This window comes from Strongylocentrotus purpuratus, unplaced genomic scaffold (assembly GCF_000002235.5).
Source record: "Strongylocentrotus purpuratus isolate Spur 01 unplaced genomic scaffold, Spur_5.0 spur5_scaffold_4, whole genome shotgun sequence".
NCBI lineage: Eukaryota > Metazoa > Echinodermata > Echinoidea > Camarodonta > Strongylocentrotidae > Strongylocentrotus > Strongylocentrotus purpuratus.
The window spans coordinates 21,276,409-21,300,668 of NW_022145610.1; the positions used below are offsets into that span (position 1 = coordinate 21,276,409).

The window sequence follows — 24,260 nt, forward strand, 5'->3', positions numbered from 1 at the left end:
TTTATCTTTACTCCTTTCACTGCTTTATTCCGTTCTTCTTCCCTTCATTCCGTGAAAACTGTACATGATAAAGCATAACAGGAATGCATAATTAGTATGTGTTCATGAATATAAGTTCCACAATATTAAAGCAGATATAGCATTCTACTAAATCAAAGACATTGTCTGAATTATAACTCCTTTTCATGTTTGCTTGTAAATCTTATATAAGTCAGACACTGTCTTGACAAATCTATCTGAACTTTATGTAGAATGTCACAGCTAACACACAATTAAACTTATATCATCTCTATCATGTCTAAACCAGATTTAACACGGTTTCAACTAAAAATGTGACCATATTTAACGAGCTTGAATGACTTTATCATAGTCAAGGAATACAATAACAAAGTCATGACCTTGACCTGTCATTCACACAAGTATGCTCACATTCCTCATCCCTTTTCATCATAGAATGTCTTATTCTGCATCATACATTTTACTTGACTACCCATAGGAAAGAAATGAGCCTGCCGCATACTCCTGCGGCAGACCTGCCGCAGACAGTCATCTTTTTCACATGCAAATTAGTTTTGCCGCAGACTTGCCGCAGACTTGCCGCATACTCTTTCAGTATGATGAAGAGTCTGCGGCAGACCTGCCGCAGACTTGCTGCAGACCTGCCGCATACTCTTTCAGTATGATGAAGAGTCTGCGGCAGGTCTGCCGCAGACTTGCCGCATACTCTTTCAGTATGATGAAGAGTCTGCGGCAGACCTGCCGCAGACTTGCTGCAGACCTGCCGCAGACTTGCTGCAGACCTGCCGCATACTCTTTCAGTATGATGAAGAGTCTGCGGCAGGTCTGCCGCAGACTTGCCGCATACTCTTTCAGTATGATGAAGAGTCTGCGGCAAGTCTGCCGCAGACTTGCTGCAGACTTGCCGCATACTCTTTCAGTATGATGAAGAGTCTGCGGCAGGTCTGCCGCAGACTTGCTGCAGACTTGCCGCATTCTCTTTCAGTATGATGAAGAGTCTGCGGCAGGTCTGCCGCAGACCTGCCGCAGACTCTTCATCATACTGAAAGAGTATGCGGCAAGTCTGCGGCAAGTCTGCGGCAAAACTAATTTGCATGTGAAAAAGATGACTGTCTGCGGCAGGTCTGCCGCAGACTTGCTGCAGACTTGCCGCATACTCTTTCAGTATGATGAAGAGACCTGCTGCAGACCTGCCGCATACTCTTTCATATCCAGTACGTGGCAATAAAGTATGCATGTAGAAGAACCAGTGATAAACTGATTGATACTTCATAATCAATATTGGCAATATCGATATTACCAATTAGGTAATACCAATATATATCGATATTACCAATTAGGTATATTCTATTCTCAATTGTATTAACTTCATCACATTGATCATTTGAAGTGTATTCAAGAGTAACATTTAAAGTGACACAGGCTCGTACACATATATATACTAAATATGTATATTGTTTCTTGGTTAGTAATCATAGTTTCTTGGTTAGTAATCAATATATCTATTGCTTAAACGTGAATGTAATTGTAACATGATCAGACAAAATAATCTATTGGTTAATAATGGCAAAAGGAAAATAGAAATCACAAAAATGATGTGCATTGTCTTAATTTGCTTAACAAATCATGATAAATGTATTTTTCTGTCACACGTGTAAAGTAATAATGAATATGCATGAGATGATTGGTTTCAATTGGCCCTATTAGACTTTAATGGGATTTCCTGTGGCAGACCTGCCGCAGACTGTTCGTGTGGCGTACTGGTATGCGGCAAGTCTGGAGCAAAGTTTCGCCCTGCCGCAGATCTGCCGCAGACTGTTCCTGTGGCATACTAGTATGCGGCAAGTCTGGAGCAAAGTTTCATCCTGCCGCAGATCTGCCGCAGACTGTTCCTGTGGCATACTAGTATGCGGCAAGTCTGGAGCAAAGTTTCATCCTGCCGCAGATCTGCCGCAGACTGTTCCTGTGGCATACTAGTATGCGGCAAGTCTGCAGCAAAATTTCATCCTGCCGCAGATCTGCCGCAGACTGTTCCTGTGGCATACTAGTATGCGGCAAGTCTGGAGCAAAGTTTCATCCTACCGCAGATCTGCCGCAGACTGTTCCTGTGGCATACTAGTATGCGGCAAGTCTGCAGCAAAATTTCATCCTGCCGCAGATCTGCCGCAGACTGTTCCTGTGGCATACTAGTATGCGGCAAGTCTGGAGCAAAGTTTCATCCTGCCGCAGATCTGCCGCAGACTGTTCCTGTGGCATACTAGTATGCGGCAAGTCTGCAGCAAAATTTCATCCTGCCGCAGATCTGCCGCAGACTGTTCCTGTGGCATACTGGTATGCGGCAAGTCTGCAGCAAAATTTCTTTCTGCCGCATACTTCGGCATACTCTTTGCCGCAGACTAAAAGTCTGCGGCAGGTCTGCGGCAGATCTGCGGCAGGTCTGCGGCAGGTCTGCGGCATACTTTTCACTTTCCTATGGGTATACTTCTTTCAACTTTAAGTAAAACTAAACATCAATTATAGATGTAATGACATATTAAATGTGCAATAGATATCTCTAGTCTATCCTATGTGTGGGTACACAGTATACACATGTTATACATTTGCCATACAAATTACTGTGCTACTGTGTAAGTTTCATACAATGTAAACATCTTAAAAACTACCTTTTTGATATTGATTTTCATAATGCTCAAATATGTGGTTTAACTAACCTCTGTGCCTCCATAATATTGTAGAAACAGCTCTCAGGAACAAAGGATGCTCCAGAAAACCACAGATTTTCCTCACATAACAGAAATCATGTTGCAAACATGATCATTTCAAATCAGCCAACAACAGGTGGCGCCAAACAAGTTTCTGACCTTCAAACTAGAAAAACTTTAAATAAGAACTGTCAAAGTAATCTTTGACCAAACGCCCTCTGTTGTTCTATTATTGCAATGTCAAGCTAAATCAATAAATACTAAATAAAATGACTTTAACTAGCAAATACAAAATTACAACTTTCACAATGATGAATTAAAAAAAAGATGTTAAATGAAAAGAAAGAAAGATCACCTTCTCAATCACGATTGATCAAAACAAACCATTTAAAAAATAACCCCTGAGGCATTTATAATGAAAAATATGAAGATATGAATGGGAGTGGGAGAGATGTTTCAACAAAAATAAAGAACGTCGAAAGAAAGAGAAAACATAAAATGAAATATTTAAATATATCAGACAAATAAGAAGAAACATGACCACATTATCTCTTATTCATTCTACCTCCAATTTTCAGACTGTTTTCAAAACAATATCATGTGTGTCGATCATAGTTCTATGAAGCTTGATGTCTCATGGTAATTTAAGCAATCTAAGCAACAATTTCTGAATTTTTGCGACAATCGTTCGCCTTTGCTGCTCTTTAATACTATTATGACGTACAGTAACAAATTTAACAGTTGATTCCACTTGGTTGATTCTATTGTTCGGGTTATTTCTCATGGCTTACGACTTTGCGTTAGTAGTTGTTCATCGTCTCTACAATGCTATTTTAACAATATTTGGTGACAAAAGACGGAATTTCCATGTAGCTTCAAAAGCCATCAAATAACAAAAACATGGCAGATAAAAAGATCCTCAGTACTGGGTCTAATAATTTAAAGAACACTTAATTTGAACCCGGCCATATTCTCTCTCTCTCACTCGTTTGTCATTGCCTTCATTTTCCCTCGCTTACTTCATTCTTACCACGGAATATGTAATATGTATGTGTAGGCCTCATTATGTTAATTAGGGTCAATGGTCAAATTGTCTTAATATATCTTCCATACATCCATAATGATCAAGGCTAAACAGTAGAAACTTGACATATGGATAGATCATAATGGGAGAAGCATTTTATATAACAATATGACATCGTGAAAATGCATTCTTCATTATGTAAATCATGAGCATACGTATCACTTAATTCGTCAAAGTGACGAATTAAAGTCTAGTTATAATTATTATTATATCATTGTTATCATCTGTATTATCAGCATAATCTACAATGGCAGTAGTGTAGTATAGTACATGTAGAGTTAGGCCTTATAGTAGAGGTATCATTCTGATCATTATTATTCTGATTATCTTTTGCAAAACGTCTAGACGATAAACTCATGACAATTGACAATTGTCATGAATCATTGTCTTTAAGTTTACCATTAAATGCATCTGGTTCGAGTTTTGCTCAGGTATTTGGTACTGGATGATTTAAAAGGTAGAAATTAACTTGTGTCCTATTCATTCTAGTCTTATTCATTTGCGTTATGTTTTATTCATTCAAGTTCTAATGTTTCTGACTGTTTTCAAGACAATATCTTTTGTGTCGATCATAGTTCTATGTAGCTTGATATCTCACGGTAATTTTGAGAGAAAAGCAATGCAAGCAATGATTTCTGAATTGTAGCGACAATTGCGTTCGCCTTTGCTGTTCTTCAATAATATTTGACAAGCAGTATTAATTAATTTTTCAATGACTCATGATAAATTCGTTTAACAATTGATTACCCTCTGTTGATTCTTTTGTTCGGATTTTTTTGCGGGGAAAATAGAAGTGAATGTATTATTATTCTTATTTGTTCATCGTCTCTACGATGCTCTTTGAATCAAAAACAGCTTTTAGTGTTAGGCTTCCTGAAAGAAATTTCAATTGTTGTTAAGAATTTTTTGGTTGCACTCTGTAGATTATGATGATGTGTTTGATCTTTTTTTCAATACAAGATCAAACACATGATGAAAATCTACTGGCTGCATGCCAATAAGTTCTTGACAACAATAACAAAACGTGAGCTAGTGCTATTCGGTGTGACGTACACATGGCAATCACATGGTAGATACAATTATGATCATCAGTACTGGGTCAAATAAATTAAAGAGAACTGAATTTGAACCCGGGCCATAGGCTATCCCCTCTCGTTCTCTCTCCCTCTCTCTCCCTCTTCGTCGCCTTACTTTTCCCTCTTTTAACTCCCTGTGCATTTGTATGCCTCGATAATACAGAAAATAAACAATAAGATTCTCCCTCTTCCTAGTACATGTAGTAGGAGTAGTATTAGAAGCAGTATCACAATAATAATGACAACAATTATTATTATGGTTAGTGGTGTTACTAATGTTATTTTTGTAATTATCAGGTGGGCTGTATATCGTAAAGACCACCTTATAATTTCGTTATTGCCTTTGTTTATTTATTTATTTATTATCAGGTGGGCTGTAGATCGTACAGACCACCTTATAATTTAGTTAGATTTGCCTTTATTATCAGGTGGGCTGTATCTTATACAGACCACCTTATAATTTTGTTAAAATCGCCTTTATTATTCTTTATTGTTAGGTGGGCTGTATATCGCACAGACCACCTTATAATTTCGTTAGAATTGCCTTTATTATTTATTTATTCATCAGGTGGGATGTATATCGTACAGACCATCATATAATTTCGTTAGAATTACCTTTATTTATTTATCAGGTGGGCTGTATATCGTACAGACCACCTTATAATTTTGTTAGAATTGCCTTTATTTATTTATCAGGTGGGCTGTATCTAATACAGACCTCCTTATAATTTTGTTAAAATTGCCTTTATTATTAGGTGGGCTGTATCTAATACAGACCACCTTATAATTTTGTTAAAATTGCCTTTATTATCAGGTGGGCTGTATATCGTACAGACCACTTATAATTTCGTTAGAATTGCCTTTATTATTTATTTTACTTATTTCAAACCACTTTTTTGTAAGCACGATTACTTGAAAATGGCTCAATCAAATGCCTTCAAATTTGGCACACATTTATGTATAGGCATATGTACAAAACACAATAACGTTTTCAACTATGACCTTTACTGATGACGTCAACTAGGCGCCATTTTGTAAATTTTTCTGAAAATCAACTTATGATCATATCTTCATAACCAAAGCCATTTTTTATTCATATTTTTCATGATTGAGGTCAATATTCGTCCGGTCAATTTCAGGTCAAAAAACGCGCGCGTGCGCGTACGTCCACGCGTCAGTGCGCGCGCAAAATATTAAAATGCTCAAAATAGTCTCAAAATAATTGTACATACGTTTTAGGCCATTTTAAGCATTTTATAAAAAAAATCTCGCACACGCGCGTTCTGGCATTTTGCAACAAAGAATCGCCAATTTTTCTTTGTCATCATATTTTGCACATTTTCCCAAGCATTTTGATACCTTGTTCACATATTTCTGACCATTAATAACGGAGTGAGCGTCCGTTTAAGATACACGTCCGTGCGAGCTCTTGTAATACATAGCATATATGGGAAAAAACATGCCTATACAAAATCTATTGTAACTCTTTAGGATGCAAGGTGACCCCAATTTTGTTTTCATATTTTGATAGATTATGAATTGGAGATATGATTTCATGTCTCATGTGACCCTCAATTAACGCATGACGTCTTCATAATGGCCTCCGAACTCAAAATTCCAATTTGCATATTATGACGTCAGCATATTTATGGAAAATTGATTGTATCTCTGTAAGTATTGATCGATTTTCTTCCAAATTTTCATATGTTCTAGCTGAGACAATTTTCTACAAATGCGGTTCCTATTATTTTTCATTTTGACAAAGGCATTATGGCGGATTTTTGCGATTAAAAGAGGCATATCAATTTTTCAAATTTTACGTGTATTCTCAATAGGACATGAGTTTTTCTCAAAACTGGATTCTACATTCCCGTCTTTCGCGAGCAATATCTCTGTCGTTTTAGCTTCGTTTACGCTGAACTTCGAGTATGTTGTAGCTGAGACAATGAGCTATCTCAAATGTGCCCTTTATTTTGTCTCAAATTTTAGTTCGACCAGTCCACCTATACTTGTTCCAAACAAGTATTACAAATTTAGTTATTCTTTCTTATTTCTAACCACTTTTTTGTAAGCACGATGGCTTGAAAATGGCTCAATCAAATGCCTTCAAATTCTGCACACATATGTATAGGCATATGTACAAAGCACAATAACGTTTTCAACATTGACCTTGACTAATGACGTCATCTAGGCGCCATTTTGTAATTTTTTTGGAAAATCAACTCATGATCATATCTTCATAACCAAAAGTTTTTTCTCATTCATATTTATCATGATTAAAGGTATTACAAAGTTTTGGTATGGGATCATGAATTTGGTTCAAATTAACATATTGGAAGCATATGCGTTCCTACAATATTCATTGATCGTTGTCGCGATTGAAATCGAGTCTTAAGTTATGAAATTATAAATAATAAACTCTTTATGTTGTATAGCTCCCTCTCAAGGTCAAGATTTTAATTTAGCTATGAAACAATGTTTCTTGACTAAAATCGACCGATTAGCTAATCCCATTTGGAAATTATATATCACAATTACATATTCTGATATTTTCATGGTCGCAGCTCCCATTGCACGGCCATAGGCGCTATTTTAACTTTGTCAAAATTTACCGGGAGCACCGGTAAACTTTTATATTCAATTTTTCTCGAAAACAGAAGTGTTTTAGGGGCTAATTTTTTTAGTGCTTATAATACATCCACAGGGGCATCCAAATATATCAAAATTGTAAAGATTCACTATCGACCCAATTTTCAAAATTTCCCAAAACTTTGTATTACCTTTAAGGTCAATATCCGTCCGGTCAATTTAAGGTAAAAAAATGCGCGCGTACGCGTACGTCCGCGCGTCAGCGCGCGCGCAAAATTTAAAAAATGCTCAAAAAAACTCAAAATCATTTAGCATACGTTTTAGGCCATTTACAGCATTTTATAAAAAATCTCGCAAACGCGCATGCGCGCGCGTTTTCGCGCGTCCTGACATTTTGCAAAACAGAATCGCCAAATTTTCTTCGTCATCATATTTAGCACATTTTTTTCAAGCATTTTGATACCTTGTTCACCTTTTCCTGACCATTAATAACGGAGTGAGGGTCCGTTTAAGATACATGTCAGTGCGTGCGAGCTCTTGTAATACATAGCATATAAGGGAAAAAATCATGCCCATACAAAATCCATGATATGTTCTAGCTGGGACAATCTTCTACGAATGCAGCGTTCACAATTTTTCATTTTGACAAAAGCATCATGGCGTATTTTTTTCGATTAAAGGAGGAATATCAATTTTTCACTTTTTGCGTGTATTCTCTATGGGACATGACTTTTTTTCAAAACTGGACTCTACATTCCCGTCTTTTGCGAGCAATATCTCCGTCGTTTTAGCTTCGTTTACGCTGAACTTCGAGTATGTTGTAGCTGAGACAATAAGCTATCTTAAATTTGCCCTTTATTTTGTCTCAAATTTTAGTTAGACCAGCCCACCTATTCTTGTTCAAAACAAGTATTACAAATCTAGTTATTATTATTATCATCAACAATGTCACCGGAGCAAGTGTCGCTTCAGGCGGAGCAAATGTCGGCGGAGCAATTGTCGGCGGAGCAATTGTCAACGGAGCAAATGTCGGCGGAGCAATTGTCGGCGGAGCAAATGTCGGCGGAGCAACTGTCGTTCGAGGAGCATTTGTCACCGGAGCAATTGTCGCGTTTTGCGGAGCAATTGTCGGCGGAGCAATTGTCGGCGGAGCAAATGTCGGCGGAGCAATTGTCGGCGGAGCAATTGTCGGCGGAGCAAATGTCGGCGGAGTAAATGTCGGCGGAGCATATGTCGGTGGAGCAAATGTCGGCGGAGCAATTGTCGCGTTTTGCGGAGTAAATGTCGGCGGAGCAATCGTCGGCGGAGCATGTGTCGGGTTACCATATAAAGCCAATGTACTCTTGACGACCGCCCCCCCCCCTTCCCAATTCGATTTGTGTAAAGTAAATTTGATAATAGAGAGAAAAGTGATGATAACGATAATGATAACAATGATGATAACGATTTTTTTTTTTTTAAATCTGTTTCTGTCAGGACAATACAAATTATACATTTATTCCCATGGCCAATGGAGAGACTTTTCGCCCAGACCTGTCTCTTTAGGTGGCCATAATTATATAACCCTTGTCAATGTTTAGATCAAACAGAGGTTCAACTCACCCGATTTTGTTCTCGACAGAGTATTCATATATATTTTTACCCTAAAAATACAATTTCACACTTGACTGATTTGATATAAATGACAGAGATTATTGCCACGTACAAGAATCTGTAGACTCATTTCACAAAAACTTGCACTGTATTCGTTCAGGCATATAGAAGCGCTATAAACTGTAAGTCAACAGCAAGGCAGCGACGTGTACAAACCTCAATTAGCAATTGAATATTGGGCAAAAGGCGTTAAAAGTAGCAAGGATAAACGAAAAGAGAGTTATATTTATACGTTTTGGAAGTTGAATGTGATCATTTATCAGTGAATTGGGTAAGTACACTATCGTGCCACTATTTGTGCACACTTCTGTTCCAAACACTTAAACGTGTAGACAAGTTTCATATAGGTTGATCAAAATAATGTTAAATATACTTGATTACGTGGTGTTCTACTTTGGAGGTTGATATAGCATGCCTTCTCTTTGAGCATTTGACGTATACATGCTGTTAAAGTGACTCGGTAACATTGTTGAAGGTTGATGAAAAACATTGCTTAATTTTTGTATAAAATGTTACTTATTATATTCCTTCTACTATACTAACCCTCTGACATGCAAAAAAAATTCCTGAACAAATTCTCAAACCACAAAGATATCTATAGTTTTCTTTGAAGGCGTCGATGTGAGGCACCCTCTAACAGTGAATAACAGTAAATTCTCCCAACCATTTTTGAATTTTCCCAACCGTTTTTCCGTGAGAAAAATACATAAAACAGGCTATAAAAATCTGTCAACACTTAACTGTCCTGGAATGAAATGTAGAGCAATTTTATTGCTTTGTGACGATTTACATTCACCTAAAATGTAATTAAATTGTCCTTGTCTTGATGCTGAAGAGGCTTTGACAAGTAGCAGAATAGAAGTAGAATAATATAGTTGGGAGAATTAAGGAATCGATCAGATCAGTTTTTCCCAATTTGTACCATGAATAATGATCCGTTTTCACTCAAACTTTCAGATTATCTTTAATTGTACATCTAGCATTGACGTCACTACCTTAGTACCGCTATCTTTCATCTGAACAATGTTACAAAGTCCCTTTAATCTATTGACAAAGCTGAAACAAAAAGTGTTCATGGTCCATTGAAATGTCAATTTGTGCAGTTTAATATAGGTTATGTTGATGATCAACTGTAATTTATTATGTAGGGTTTATTTATTTTTGGGAAGTAAAATAACCATTTCAGGTTTTTATTTTTCATAATGATATAAACATATTCACATTTTCAGCATTTGCCTCCATTTCTGGAGGGATATACATGGTTTTATAATATTTTCTTCTATCTGTAAACGATAATTTAATAGGTAAATCAAAATATGAAGAAGTCTCTCTTTTGGTCTTTTCTTTTTAAGTTCTTTTCCAACAAAGCTTTTGTATATAGTAAAAAGTGCATAATTCAAAATAATATCAACACTTTTTTCCTTCTTTGAATTAAAATCAATACCAAACAATACATGACATGGTTTCAAATTAAAATTAGACATGAAATATTTCTTTATATCCCTTTAAACTTCACTCCAAAACTTAATGACTTCGTTACAAATAAAGGAACATGTGCATAAAATCACCTGTTTGATTACAATATAATAAAATTGCTCAGTGGCATTTACCTTCCATTTAAACAAATTATATGGTACTGCATTTTCAGTTTAACTTAATAAAATTTGGATTTGACTTTAAAAGATTATTATTATTATTATTATTATTATGAATTTGAAATTTAAATTAATTAGTAAACTGTCTTTTATACCTTTTAACTTAAATAACCAATTCAGGTACATATTCAATTTCCAAAGTATTACGGCAAAATTCCTCCCCTCTAGATTCTTCGATTTTTGTATTAATCAACTCATGATATATTCTTTTAACTGTCAACTGTCTAACTGAAATCATATCCTCAACCAATTTTATATCATTATATACAAACGCTGTGGATCTAAATGTTATATACTCTCTATGTTCTACATTCATATCTGCAAGTACGAACACATATGTTGAATAATTGTCTCGCACTGCCTCACGGTTATATTGGGAGCATGTGATTGTATTCGATGAAGGCTTGCAGAGCAATTCTTGGACTATAATTATCTTTTCTACGCCCAGCTTTAAACCTTAATTCTCTTCGGGTGCTTAATCAATTGTGCGTTATGTTTAATGTTGGTTAAACTTCATGCGTCATGTTGTGGTGTGCACAGTACAAGCTTCTTATATACGTATCTTACATAATTAAGTTTTGTTTAGTAGTATTTTAGTGTATTTTGTATACTTTTTTAAAAACTTTTGTTTTTTGTTTTCGTTTTTTTGTTTTGTTGAAATGGTACAACAATTTCCATGCGTTCGCTGTAGTAAATGTGTTAAAGCAAATCAGAAAGCACTTCTCTGTACTTCTTGCCGAAACTGGGTACACATATCATGTTCAGAAATCTCTGTAAAGAGTTACGATGACCCTAACGAGCATTTTGTAAATTTGGAGTGTTCAAGAAGTCTTTTAAACCATCTTCCAAATTATATTGTGAATAATTCAGAGTCCGACGTCGACGATTCTAATAACATAGATCCCTCATGTAAATCTGGTGAGAACATATCTTTAAAATATGATCAACTTTCTAGTAAAGGGATTAAACTTGTCCACCTGAATATTGTAAGTCTTTTGAAATATCATGAAGAAATCAAGCAAATCATGTTTGAAAATGAAATACAAGTTCTTGCTCTGAATGAGACTAGATTAGACAGCTCTATTGCAGACAGTGAAATGTACATCCCCCATTACTCATTACTTCGTAAAGATAGGGATAGAAATGGGGGTGGAGTGGCCATTTATGTCCATGAGTCTATTCATATCAACTTAGTCATGATTCTCTTGAACGTTTAGAAGCATTGTGCATAAAAGTTTGTTTGAAGAACACGAAGCCAATTATTTTTGTAAACTGGTATAGACCACCAAATTCAAAAGTCGAGGTCTTTAATCACTATGAGGACTTTTTGGTTTTTGCAAATGGTCTCAATGGGCAACTCATTATTATGGGTGACATTAACTGTGATATCACGAAAAAACCTTTTGAAGGATATACGTAAGTCTATAATCAAATAAATTATATATATTGTTTGAAACAGGTAAATGATACATTGTATACAAGAGTAACCGATAGATCCTGCATACTTGTTGACCATATGTTAACGGATTATCCCGATAAGGTGGAATCGTTTGGTGTTATTAAAAATGGTATGAGTGACCATTATATCAGTTACTTGGTGTGGAAATGTAAACATACTTCCCAAAGTGAAACATTTGTATCGTTCAGAAAGTCGAGAAATGTAGATTTAGAAGCTTTCAGGTCTGATTTGCGTAATCAAAACTGGAAGAAAGTAAAAGAGTTTAGTGATATAAATGATGCAGTTAGTGAATGGGAAAAGTTGCTGTTGGAAGTAGTTAACAAGCATATGCCATTAAAGACAAGACGAGTGAGAAAAAAACCCCTCCCCATGGATGAATAGTGAAATACTTACTTTAATGAAACAGAGAGATAAAGCAAAACTGAAAGCCAAAAAGAGAAACAGTGATGACATATGGAAACTGTATAAACGCATGAAAAATAAAGTTACCACCGAGATAAGAAAATCCAAACGTAAACACATATGTGATAAACTGTCTGAAGTCACCAATAGAAATGAATCTTGGACAACACTCAAAAGTTTAATGGGTAGTTGTAATTCTTCTAACAGCACTTTTCCAAAGAAAATTCAAGTGTAATAGCGAATGAGTTTAATAACCACTTTGCAGATATAGCGACAAATGTATGCACAAATAACACAAGGGCTAATAACCGGCTTTATTCCCATGGTGAAAAGGTTTCTGACAGAAAATTTAAATTTGTTAATGTATCTCAATCTTATGTCTTGAAACAAGTAATGTCAATGAAAACATAAAAGTCCGTCGGGTTAGACGAAATTTCTATGTATATTCTTAAAAAGTCAATATCTGAAATGATTGAATCTTTTAACTTTTTAATCAACAAATCTTTATCGGAAGGGGTTGTGCCTGACAAATGGAAAGTCGCAAAAGTAATACCAATACACAAAAAAGGAGATAAACTTGATTTCAATAATTATAGGCCGATCTCACTGTTGCCTTGCGCCTTTAAAGTTATGGAAAGAGTCGTTCAGCGACAATTGCTTGATTATTTAAAGTGTCAACACTCCACCGTGACAGCACTAGCCGCAGTCACAGATGATTGGTTTTACTCTATCGATAAAGGTAATTACATTGGAACAATTTTTGTAGACTTGCAAAAAGCATTTGATATGGTTAATCACCTAATCCTTGTATCTAAACTTGAATCTATGGGTGTAATTGGTGTAGAATTACAGTGGTTCAAACACTATTTATCAAACAGAAGAATAAGAACTTCGGTAACTACGAAAGGTGTGCCGCAGACTATAATCACCTTGTTGTTGTACCTCTTTATGTATGTTTATATGATGTTTGTTTTGTTTGTTTGTTTGTTTTTGTTTTTGTTTTTGTTTTTGTTTGTTTTTGTTTTTGTTTTTGTTTTTGTTTTTTTGTTTTGTTTTTTTTCTTTTAAGTATTTGTATTAAGTTTTCGACTGATACTATGTATATTTTGTATATTGTAAACTGGCCCCATGGAAGACCAGCAGCAACAATTATAGTTGCAGCTGAATATGGGCAACCAGCCGTATATTTGTATTTGTATCTGATTTTTTTTATTATACGGAAATAAAAACAACAACAACAACATTCCCAAGTAAGAAGAAGAGGACGAAGAAGAAGAAGAATGGAAACATTAATAGCACCCACACCACGGTTACAGCATGCCTACCCTTCCTACCAGTTCCCATTTTTATTTAACACATGGGTTTGAAGAGAGCCAAATGAAATACAATGTCTTACTACAGATCTAGAGTACATAGATGTACTTTAGGCCACTTAAGAACAATAATAAGTTTCATGTGCCCCCCTCTATCTCTCTTTCTTTCTGTCTCTCCATTTCTAGTTGACATTTCGGTACAATGGGAGTAAGTAGGGAGTATCTGATCTTCAGTGTAGCGACGATTGCTTCCGCTACCTTTGTGATTCTTACCATATATTCGGGAATGGAAAAACATGAAAAAGGTAGATATTATGTTTATTTTTCTCTTTTAATCATAATTTTGATTTTATTTAAAGGAGAGGGGGCTTGGGTAATACCTCAGTCATATCTCCAGACCGACTCAACACTGATCTATGTTGGCCTTTAGGGATAATGTAATGCTTTTTTTTTCGGGCTGTTACCGGTCTGATGTCGGTCTCAGTGGTATGACTAGGGTAGATCAGGCCCCCTCTTAAATTTTTAAAAATGCGATTTATTCTAATTAATCGCAAGTCCGCCAATCAATCGCAAGTTGGCAGTCTCTCATCTCGTATGTGCATAGTTGCTATTGATATCAATCGCAAATACGATTAATCGCAACTGTTCATAAGACAGGGCCTAAATAGAAGCCCCTACTACATAGTCAACACGTCCCTATGTCCACGAAGTGACGGATGAGCGCGCAATTAAAAGAAAGTTAGTTTCGAATAAATCGCTTTTTCAAACCATAATCTCAACCTCTTTATTGTATCAAGGGCAAATAAAATAATGTTATATCCTGGGATACAACATATCTCAATATTTAGTTCTATGTTTAATTATTTCCATATTTTCTTATACAGTGCGTCCCAGAAAAAACGAAACCGAGAAGTATCGATGTTTTATCATAACTTAATCACAACCATAATTAATGAATGATACATATTTGGAAAGCTTAGAGTCTCCTCTTTCAGTTGATGCTACTCCGATGATGCATATTTCAGGCATGAGTGATTAAAAGCAATTTGAAGGAAGGAAACCAAAAAGACATTTGGCGGGCGGTATCTGAATTTCGAAGTAAAATTCACATTTCTAGAAAGTTGAGTTTCTGCCCTTTCGTATGACACCTCAATCAGGAAAAATGAGCGAGGAATAACAAAGTTCTGTTTCTTTAAAGTAGCCCTTACATTTTCATAATTTTAACAAACGAATTCGTTTTCACTGGGTGCCTGCCGTAGCAAAAAGCAGATTTGACAAAAGACTTAACTCCGTTTCGTTGACAATCAGCCATGCAAGAAGACTCTCGTCTACGGCTGATTGTCAACGAAACGGAGTTAAGTCTTTTGTTAATTTCGTTTATTGATACGGCAGGCAGCCAGTGAAAACGAATTCGTTTAATAAAATTATGGAAATGCAAGCACTACTTTAAACAAACAGAACTTTGTCATTCCTCGCTCATTTTTTTTCAATTATAGTTGTGATTAAGTTATGATAGAACATCGATAGAAGACGACTTACATTACCATTCTCGACTTCTTAATCCTTGTCTGAATTCAGTCCCCCCCCCCCCTCCCCCTTCCTCCTCCTGGGCGAAGCGCGGAAGCTTTGACGTATTATTAGACAAAGACGATTCGCTGTACCTCAGTTCCCGACTCTTTTTCCCTCTTTCTTCGTACGTCCTCTTACTTTTTTTCTTCTCTTTCTCTCTCTCTTTTTTTTTGGCCGGCGTTTTTTGGGGGGCGACCGCCCCCACCGCCCCCCTGGCTACGCGCCTGTTAGGAAGATAACGTTACCACTATTAGACTACGGCAATGTATTATAAGAATGAAGGGCCACCACCAACCCTAGCAGGGTTGTTATGACTTTCTTCTGTCCTTCAATCAGAGCGATAATCCTTCCGTCTGTGGACCACGCTGTTGAGGTTTTTTCATAGGCGATGTTGGCTGTTTTATTGGCATTTTCGTGTTGGTTATATTATACGCACAACCAGCCGGCCCATGTATTGTCATTTTTAATTAAATAATTAATTAACGGTCACCGTATTTTTTTGAAAGTGGAGCTGAATTGGTATGATTATTTTGGGGTCTAAAGTTACCTTCATAGCAATTTTAGGTTCTAAAAGGGCACTAGAAATGTCATAGATAAGAATAAGAGCGTTAACCATGCACTTTGAAGGCATTTGCGGTCTGAAAACAGAACTCAACTATCCCTTTAAGTGATGCACAGATAAAATAACCCGGAACTGCGAGATAGAGTACACTTTCCTCTTTCTGTAGCTGCTTTATTATTCCCCTGTTTGAACTTTTACATAGCTTGGCTACATCGTTTAGATTAGTTTTATTTTGTTTCCTATTTCATCATATATATATATATATATATATATATATATATATATATATATATATATATATATATATATATATATATCTATATATAATAATAACATTCAATTTGGATAATCCTTCGTCACCCTCATTTTACAAATAATAATTAAAACGAGGGGGATTTTTCATTAGTGATCAAAATACTTTAAACAGCTGAATGAAGGATTAAACTTTCTGCCAAAGTAATGGGATTATTTAGAAAATTAGTAATAACAAATGTGGATATGTTGCCTTGCATTCCTCCGCCATTCTACACGCGAAATTAACATTAGAGTTTTGGTGTAGCTCATAGACCAAAATTATAATTAGAGTGTCTAAATCATTTAGGGATTATGCGAGATTTCTCATATTGGCTAGATGTAAAAAGTGATTTTAAAAAAACACGTATTTATTTTCTTTAACCATGTACAGATCGAGTTTTACAACCAAGAATCACAATGTCACAACGGTCCAACGATCACTTTCTGCAGAACTGTCCGGCAACCCAGGTATAAGAATGCTCAGGAGCAGGCGCGTACGCAGGGGTGGGGTGTTTTGGGAGTTGAACCCCCCCCCCTCAATTTTTGTTATGTATGTGTTTTTTAGAACCCCCCCCCCTTCAAAAAAAAAATGAATACATTTTTTTGTGGGTGCTAAAGGGTGACAAAAAAACTGAGCTTAACCCCCCCCCCCCCCCCCTACAAAACGAAATATCGGTAGGCATAATTTTCCAATTCCCCCTCCCTTATTCAGCGGCTGGCTGAGTCCTTCGAAATTTTCGGCGCGATTTTCAAATTTTAAAAGCCCCTCCTCGAAAAATTCCGGCGTACGCTACTGCTTAGAATTATGACAAGGCCACCCAAACATAGGTCGGGTCGGGGCAAATGGGTGAGGGGGATAGGGTGCTGCAGTCCACGAGAATTATAACAACATTTAATCATCACACTGTGGGCACCAAGATGACGTTTTTTCCTTTCTATTTTCATTAGTGGTGGAATTTAAGATGCGTGAAGTATTTATCATAAGGTCATCACTTTCTAGTCTTTAATTTCTTCCCGTAATAAACATCTCGGCTCTTATATGTTCTTTCACGTGAATCTAGATCGAATTGAAGCTAGATCTACATTATTAAGACTGATCGCGCCAACAATCTGAAAGTAAGAATGAAGGATTATAAAGAAGCAATGTACCTAGTCGTGTGTATTCTCTCAAAGTTGGGAATTCTTTCCTTCTCATTCTTTATTTCCCTCTCTTTCTCTTTCTCCCACAAACATGTATACTGCACACACGCACGCATTCTCTCTTTCCCTCCCATCACCGCTCCCTGTCTTACTCTTTTGCCCCTCTTTTTCTCTCTCTATATAAATATTTTAATTCCTCCACCCCCCCCCCCCCCCCCCTCCCTCCCCCATTCCCCTTCTCTCTCTTGTTTGTCTCTCGCTCTCTCTCTCTCTCTATCTCTCTTTCTCTCTATCACACTAACGCACACACACACATACACACACTCGTACACACATAATCTCTCCCTCTCTCTCTCTCGCTCTCTCTCTCTCTCTCTCTCTATCTCTGTCTACCCTACTCTCATTTCCCCGTCCATAATGCTTTCTCAATTCTAATGTGTTCTTTTTTTCTTGTATCTTTTCCATGTCGTATACAACACGGACTTGTGGACCGCTACAGGCTTTGCGTCGACACACCCAACGTCATGGTTGTTCCTCCCTCGGCTTCAGTGACAAAGAAACCTACAAGCTGAACAAAATAATTACAAATCCGAGCTACCTTCGGAATATCTACGTCTCCGAAAGATACCGAACCATCATCTGTCTCATTCCGAAAGCAACCAGCATGAACTGGGTGAGAACTCTAATGATACTAGAGGGCGCGATCAACTCGACGAATGGCTTGGCGCCGCAAGAAATAGTACATGCAGCCAAGAAGCATCTCCGCGTGCTAGGCCAGTATAAACCTGACAAGAGGCTTGGTATATTACGGAATTACTCGTCGGCGATCTTCGTGCGCAATCCGTATTCCCGTCTTCTGTCCGCTTTCCGTGACAGACTGGAGAAGTACCCCAATCGGAATCTGTCACATCGTAAATGGTTTAACAAAAATATCTATTTGAAGTTCGGGAACCATTCTCCCGCAGAGATGCCGGATCGGTCGATGCCAAGCGAGAAATACAACGTCACTTTCAAAGAATTCGTGGACTTTTACCTGAGTGTAAAAAAAACTCAGGACGTGCACTGGCGAGAACAATACAAAGTCTGCCCACCATGTTTCGATTACGATTATATCGGCAACGTCGAAACGTACGCAGACGATTTTAAGCAAACCGTTCAGATATTTGATGCCACTTCGAAAGTGCCACTTGTGAAAGCGCCACATGCGACCAATAGTTCTGAGGATGGCGTCTTGCGGAGGTATTATGAAACACTGTCGGATCTTCAAATGAAGAAGCTTGAAAAGCTGTTGAGTTCGGATATGAAATTGTTCGGTTATTCGATTCCTCGAGCAATTCAAAGAAATTCATTTTAAGCCTCGTTCACATGCACAAAACGCGGCAAAACCGCGGCAGAATTTTAACCACGTTAATGATGACGTAGAGTAATGCACTTCACGTTGCTGTATCTTATGACACAGCTAGAGCTCGGTCAATATGCGCAGGATCTTCGTGGCACACAGTTTAATTAATTTAAATTTAAATTTAATCGTATTTCGTTTCCAGTGGTTCACCGCGGCATATCTGAACAAGCCTTCAATGTCAGTGTTGATACCTTCCAATTAAAGTATCATTACACATGTTAAGCATGATGTATTACTCCATATCCTTAAAAAAAATATTTTAAACAAATCATAGATATATAATAATGGTATAAGGGACATTATAGATGCTATGTTATTGGACCTAATTATGTTCATGACCAATGATTAGATAAGAAAGTCTAGATCAAACGGAAATATATATGTTTGCCAAAAACAAAACAAAACAACAAAAAATCGAAATTGTATTGTCGAAAAATACATGTCAATATAACGAGTACAAAAAAAGCAATTGTATTTCCCCTTTTCTTCATTATTATGGCTATCGCTGTCACACATGTTTTTCCTTTCAAAAAGTATATACAACATTATGCTATTAAAGCTCCGGAGTCTTATCTCAAAGGAGAATGACAGCCCACGAGACCGCCACAGCCGGTCTCGTTTTAAGGAAGGTTAAGGTTTGGGATCAGGTATAGTAATGGGTCTACGGTTGAAGCTAGAAATTCGAGCTCACTTTGATCCATCAGATCTCCGCGTCGGATTTGGTCGTTAGGTTTACTTTCGTTAAAACATACCTCTATATTCACGAAAGGTCTGGTAAATTGAGAGCAAATAATCAAAACGATTCCAAAGATGACTCTTTAGATGTCACTCTAAATGTACATTTGTGAAAACATGCCGATACACCCAGAAAATGACGAAGTACCGATCGCTCGCCTTTTTTAACGAAATCCTATGATCATTTATCGCGTCTCGCGGTGAACGAAATATTGTGACGAGAATAAACGAAGACAGCAGTATGGTCAGCTTTCAAACGTGTGCGCTATCAGCCATCAAATCGGAAATATCGTCAATCAAATTTACTGCTATGTTTAAACATATCAATGATAACAATATGTCGTCAATTTGTCACGAATTATCATCTAATTAAATGACCAAGATGAAAAGGTTCGCAGTTTGTGATTCAAGAGTAACCCACTGTCGCTCAGAAGATGTGTCAAATATTCTGATACGATAGTGGTACTACTCCACATCCCCGAGATTTAAATGAACTGAGAAGAGAAATAAATATAACTTGCATTGTGATCTTTAATATTCATTTGAGTTTAATTGAATTGAATTGAATTCATTATTCTTCTGCAAAATTAAATTAACAATTCAGCAATATAACATATTTACTACACACATTTATCTACTGCTTTGTCCTTTTTATTTATGTGGTAATGTAGAAATTTCCTTATTTGTTTGTTAACCAAAGTATTTAGAGATACCATACGTGTGAAAGTTTTAAACATGTAGTCAGGGACCGCATCACTAAAATGGTCTTGTTGGGACTAGGATACATTCACTGAGTTCATGTAGTTTTCTCCAATTTTAATACTTGTTTACTTTTTATATCATGAATCAGACGCCGAATATGTTTTAATTGTATGTTGGAAAAAATTTATTTTCAGGTAAATTCTATGTACATTATAGTTTGTAAGACGAGAAGTGGATGAATATGTAAGACCTTGGTCAAGAGAGAGGGTGGATAATGAGAGATGATAATGCTGAAGGTGTCAGTAAGAGGAAGGTCAGGAGGTTCCGAGTTTAGGAGAGAATTGTAGTGAATCTACTGTAGTTTCGAGGAATGTACAATTAAAATCACATGTGATTAAAGATAAACTTTAGTACTGGTATTAATGCGATTTTTTTTTACAAACCAGGTTTGTAAAAAACGCGTCAAAACGCGTCATATGACGTACATAAACCTCGGTTTGTCGACAAACCTCCTTTGTGAATTCGGGCCTGAGTGGCTAACGGTGATAATGTATAGTTCGACTAGCGCACACTTGCTGCACACAGACAATGGGTTTTGCTCCGTGAGTGTGAGTTTGCTCACGCATGTATAAAAAGTTTTACTCTTTAAATAGACAATTGAGTTATGTTTAATGAGATGTATATAGCAGTAGAATAATTAAAGGAATTATAGTACATGTAATTGAGTGTGAGATGTTATAAAGTGATTTAGTAATAGCCTACAGGGTGCACAGTGAAGCACATTGTTGAATGTTGCTCGGCATGGTTTTTTTTCGTTGTTTATTTAGTGGATGGTGACTAGTCTAGGTGTCAGACCTTACTTGGTCAGAACCAGTTCATGAGTATACATCAAATTATATGGTTTTGATATTTACAACTATGTAATACAATAATATCATCAATAGAGATATGTTTTGGGTTGGGTTATATAGTAGAGGATGCATTAGTGCAGGTAGCATTGGCCAAATGACCATACTAAATGATTGATATGTATGTCTTAAATCTCTAGGGGGTCTGCAGTATTAGAGACCTGTGTTCACTAGCAGTTAGCAGCACCTTAATTATTGAGTAGTTGAGCTGGATCACAGCCGAGGATACTCCAGGTATGAGTTAGTCTTTTATGTGAATATGTTGTTAAAAGACAAAGGTTATATTGGTAGTTTTGTTTTATGTAAACAAAAGCTTAAGTAGCTAATTATCATTATGTATATGAATGTCAATAGACCCATGTAGTCTTTAATTATTTTGTATGGTTACTCACGATACTAGGAGTATGAGTCATCGCTAGTAGTCACATTATTATTCTTTCCATTGTTGATTCATTATTTACCCTTGTTGAAGATGCAAATTGTCGTTCTGTGATTAAATTATAGGGGAAGATGTATTCTATAGTAGTCGTAGTTATAAGAGAAGTATATCCGGAATATCGATTATGTCACTTACTAACTATACACTGTATGATGGTTCTTCATAATAATCACATTATCAGTTATTCAAGTTCAGGATACATTGTAATAATTGAGTATTTTATCTGAAACGACTTTAAAGACTTGTGTTTCTGTGGAAACACACAATACATTTTAGTTGTTGTTCATTGTAGTTACAGTTATATTGCCGAAATTAGTACCTGCAAACAATAAGGATAATTGTATTTTGTTTCAAAGAGTTCACATAGTTCCAGAAGAGTGACTGTATAGAATGGCAAGGGGTGAGACTGTGTCTAACAGTGGTTGTTGTTCAGTTTAAACCTTAGTTGGGTGAGTCAGTCAGAATGGCCAAGTTATGTTGATTGTTTGTTTTAAGGAATAAACAGTTGGATTCATTTAATTGGATTGATGTTAACGAATAGTGATAAAAGAGTCATATGTTCATATGGATAGATAGATGATAGATAAATGGTTTATTCAAATCAAATCAAACATGTAAACAATAAATGTTCATTAATTCCATGCTTCGTAGCTAAAAACTAAATTGCGCAATGGATTACAGAATTAATTATTACAAGGTAAAATTGCACTTACTAATAATAAACTACTATAGATAATAATGCAACTCTTGGCACCGGCGTCGAACCGCTGCCATGTGTTTCTATAATAAGATAACAGATGATGATGTACATGTATATTATAATCAGTGATCTAATATTGATGCATCATCTTGAAGTGCTTGAAGATGACCGTGGCCTCTGCCGAGTTTACAAAATAAAAGAACAACCATGCAACTGCATTGTATTCAATGTTAAATAAGATATAAGTGAAGTGATTAAAAGTGAGCATGGCTGAATTAATTTTGATTGAAAATAACAAAACATATTTAGTGAAATATTTCGTGCTGAGAAGTGCATTTGTGCAAGGTGCAAAAATTTAGCTTGGTGGAACAAAAAGAGACTTAATACCGTGATATTAATTGTGTGTTGGTTTTAGTTACGGGTGTTAATAATAAATATATGCAGGGTCCATTCCTGTTGACAAACTAAGACAGAACAATTCAAGACATAACACATTTAAATTTCTATGTAAGGTCTAGTAAACTTGAAACTGAAAGAACAGATTATTAAACAAGTCTCCTCATTTAACTACCTCGGCAGCATGATCACCGAGGATGCCAGATGTGAGACAGAGATCAAGAGAAGGATAGCTCTCGCTAAATTTGCATTTTCAAAGCTAGGCAAAATTCTGACAAATCGAACAATGAGTATGAGGACCAGAATAAGATTATTGAATTGTTACATCTACCCAGTACTTATGTATGGTAGTGATACATGGACTTCAGCCTCTGATACTAATAAAAGCGTTTGGAAAGTTGCAAAATTTGGTTTTTAAGAAGAATGATGAAAATCCCCTGGACTGACAAAGTTAGTAATGAGGAAGTTCTTGCACGAGCTGGAGTGCAAAAGAAACTGATACGTGAGATGTTGATTAGGCAGTTGAAGTTCATGGGTCACATTACACGTAAAAAAGGCCTAGAGAATCTTGCTTTGACAGGGAAAATTGTGGAAAGAAGGAGCAGGGGAAAAAGGAGGATACTTTGGATGGACAGTCTGCAGAAATTGTTGGAAGAGAGAGGATTGAAAGAACTGGGAGTGGTACTAATACAGAAGGCTAGGAACCGAGGGTTGTGGAACAGCATGATCGCCAAAGTCAATCGTTATGGCACTTAGAGAGAGAGAGACTAAACTATAAACTGAGTTAACAAAAATTAATGTGTGATGTGATGTATCATATTTTTTTTACACAACTGTTTAGCCATTTTTGCGAAAAAATTCCAAGAAGTTCTCTGGTGAAAGAGTCTAGGTCGTCAGCGCACTGTGTGCAAGCACGTACATCCAGGGAAGGGAAGATGATAGAAAGGGGAAAACAAGGATAGAGGAGAGGATTTGGAGAAGGAAAAACAAGGAAATACATAAGGAAAGAGAAGAGGATAAGTCAAAGGAAGAACATAGAAATACAAAATTGAAGAGCTAAGAGGATCATAGATCTAGACTAAGGAAAAACAGGCAAATACATAAAGAAGGAGAAAGGGAATCTATCAGATTAAAACAAAGAAATAGATGCATGACGAAGGAGAAAAGGATAGATTGAAGGAGAAACAAAGAAATACATAAAACAAAAGAGAAGAGATTAGAATAAAAGAGAACAAAATAATTACAGAACGAATGAGAACTGGGGGATAGATTGAAGGAAAAACAAAGAAAATTAACGAAGGAGAAAAGGGATAGATTGAAGATTTAAAAAAGAAATACATGACAAAAGAGAAGAGGATAGATTGAAGAAGAACACAAAAATACATAATGAAAGAGAAGAGAGCAAGGATAGATATAACCCGAAACAAATAACGAGTATGTATTATGTACAACTCCAGCAATCC

General features: G+C 36.4%; 1 protein-coding gene and 1 long non-coding RNA gene across 2 annotated transcripts; one reads left to right on the top strand and one right to left on the bottom strand.

Moving 5' to 3' along the window:
• On the bottom strand, window positions 1-3,022 carry LOC115929367. Its single transcript, XR_004066446.1, has 2 exons — window positions 2,730-3,022; window positions 1-58 (listed from the first exon to the last, which is right to left on the bottom strand). It is a non-coding gene; the product is annotated as an uncharacterized LOC115929367 (long non-coding RNA).
• Window positions 3,023-14,033: 11,011 nt separating this feature from the next.
• On the top strand, window positions 14,034-19,663 carry LOC115929338 (carbohydrate sulfotransferase 9-like). The gene is made up of 3 exons (XM_030998131.1): window positions 14,034-14,255; window positions 16,767-16,843; window positions 18,015-19,663. The coding sequence occupies exons 1-3, from the start codon at window positions 14,153-14,155 to the stop codon at window positions 18,867-18,869; spliced, it is 1,035 nt and encodes a 344-aa protein (XP_030853991.1). The 5' UTR covers window positions 14,034-14,152; the 3' UTR covers window positions 18,870-19,663.
• The last annotated feature ends 4,597 nt before the right edge of the window (window positions 19,664-24,260 follow it).

What these genes read in the sequence shown, in the direction of transcription:
- LOC115929338 (XM_030998131.1), top strand. Translation starts at nt 14,153, where the DNA reads ATGGGAGTAAGTAGGGAGTATCTGATCTTCAGTGTAGCGACGATTGCT. An exon ending in AATGGAAAAACATGAAAAAG is followed by an intron (nt 14,256 to 16,766) that starts GTAGATATTATG and finishes AACCATGTACAG; the next exon opens with ATCGAGTTTTACAACCAAGA. An exon ending in AGAACTGTCCGGCAACCCAG is followed by an intron (nt 16,844 to 18,014) that starts GTATAAGAATGC and finishes GGACCGCTACAG; the next exon opens with GCTTTGCGTCGACACACCCA.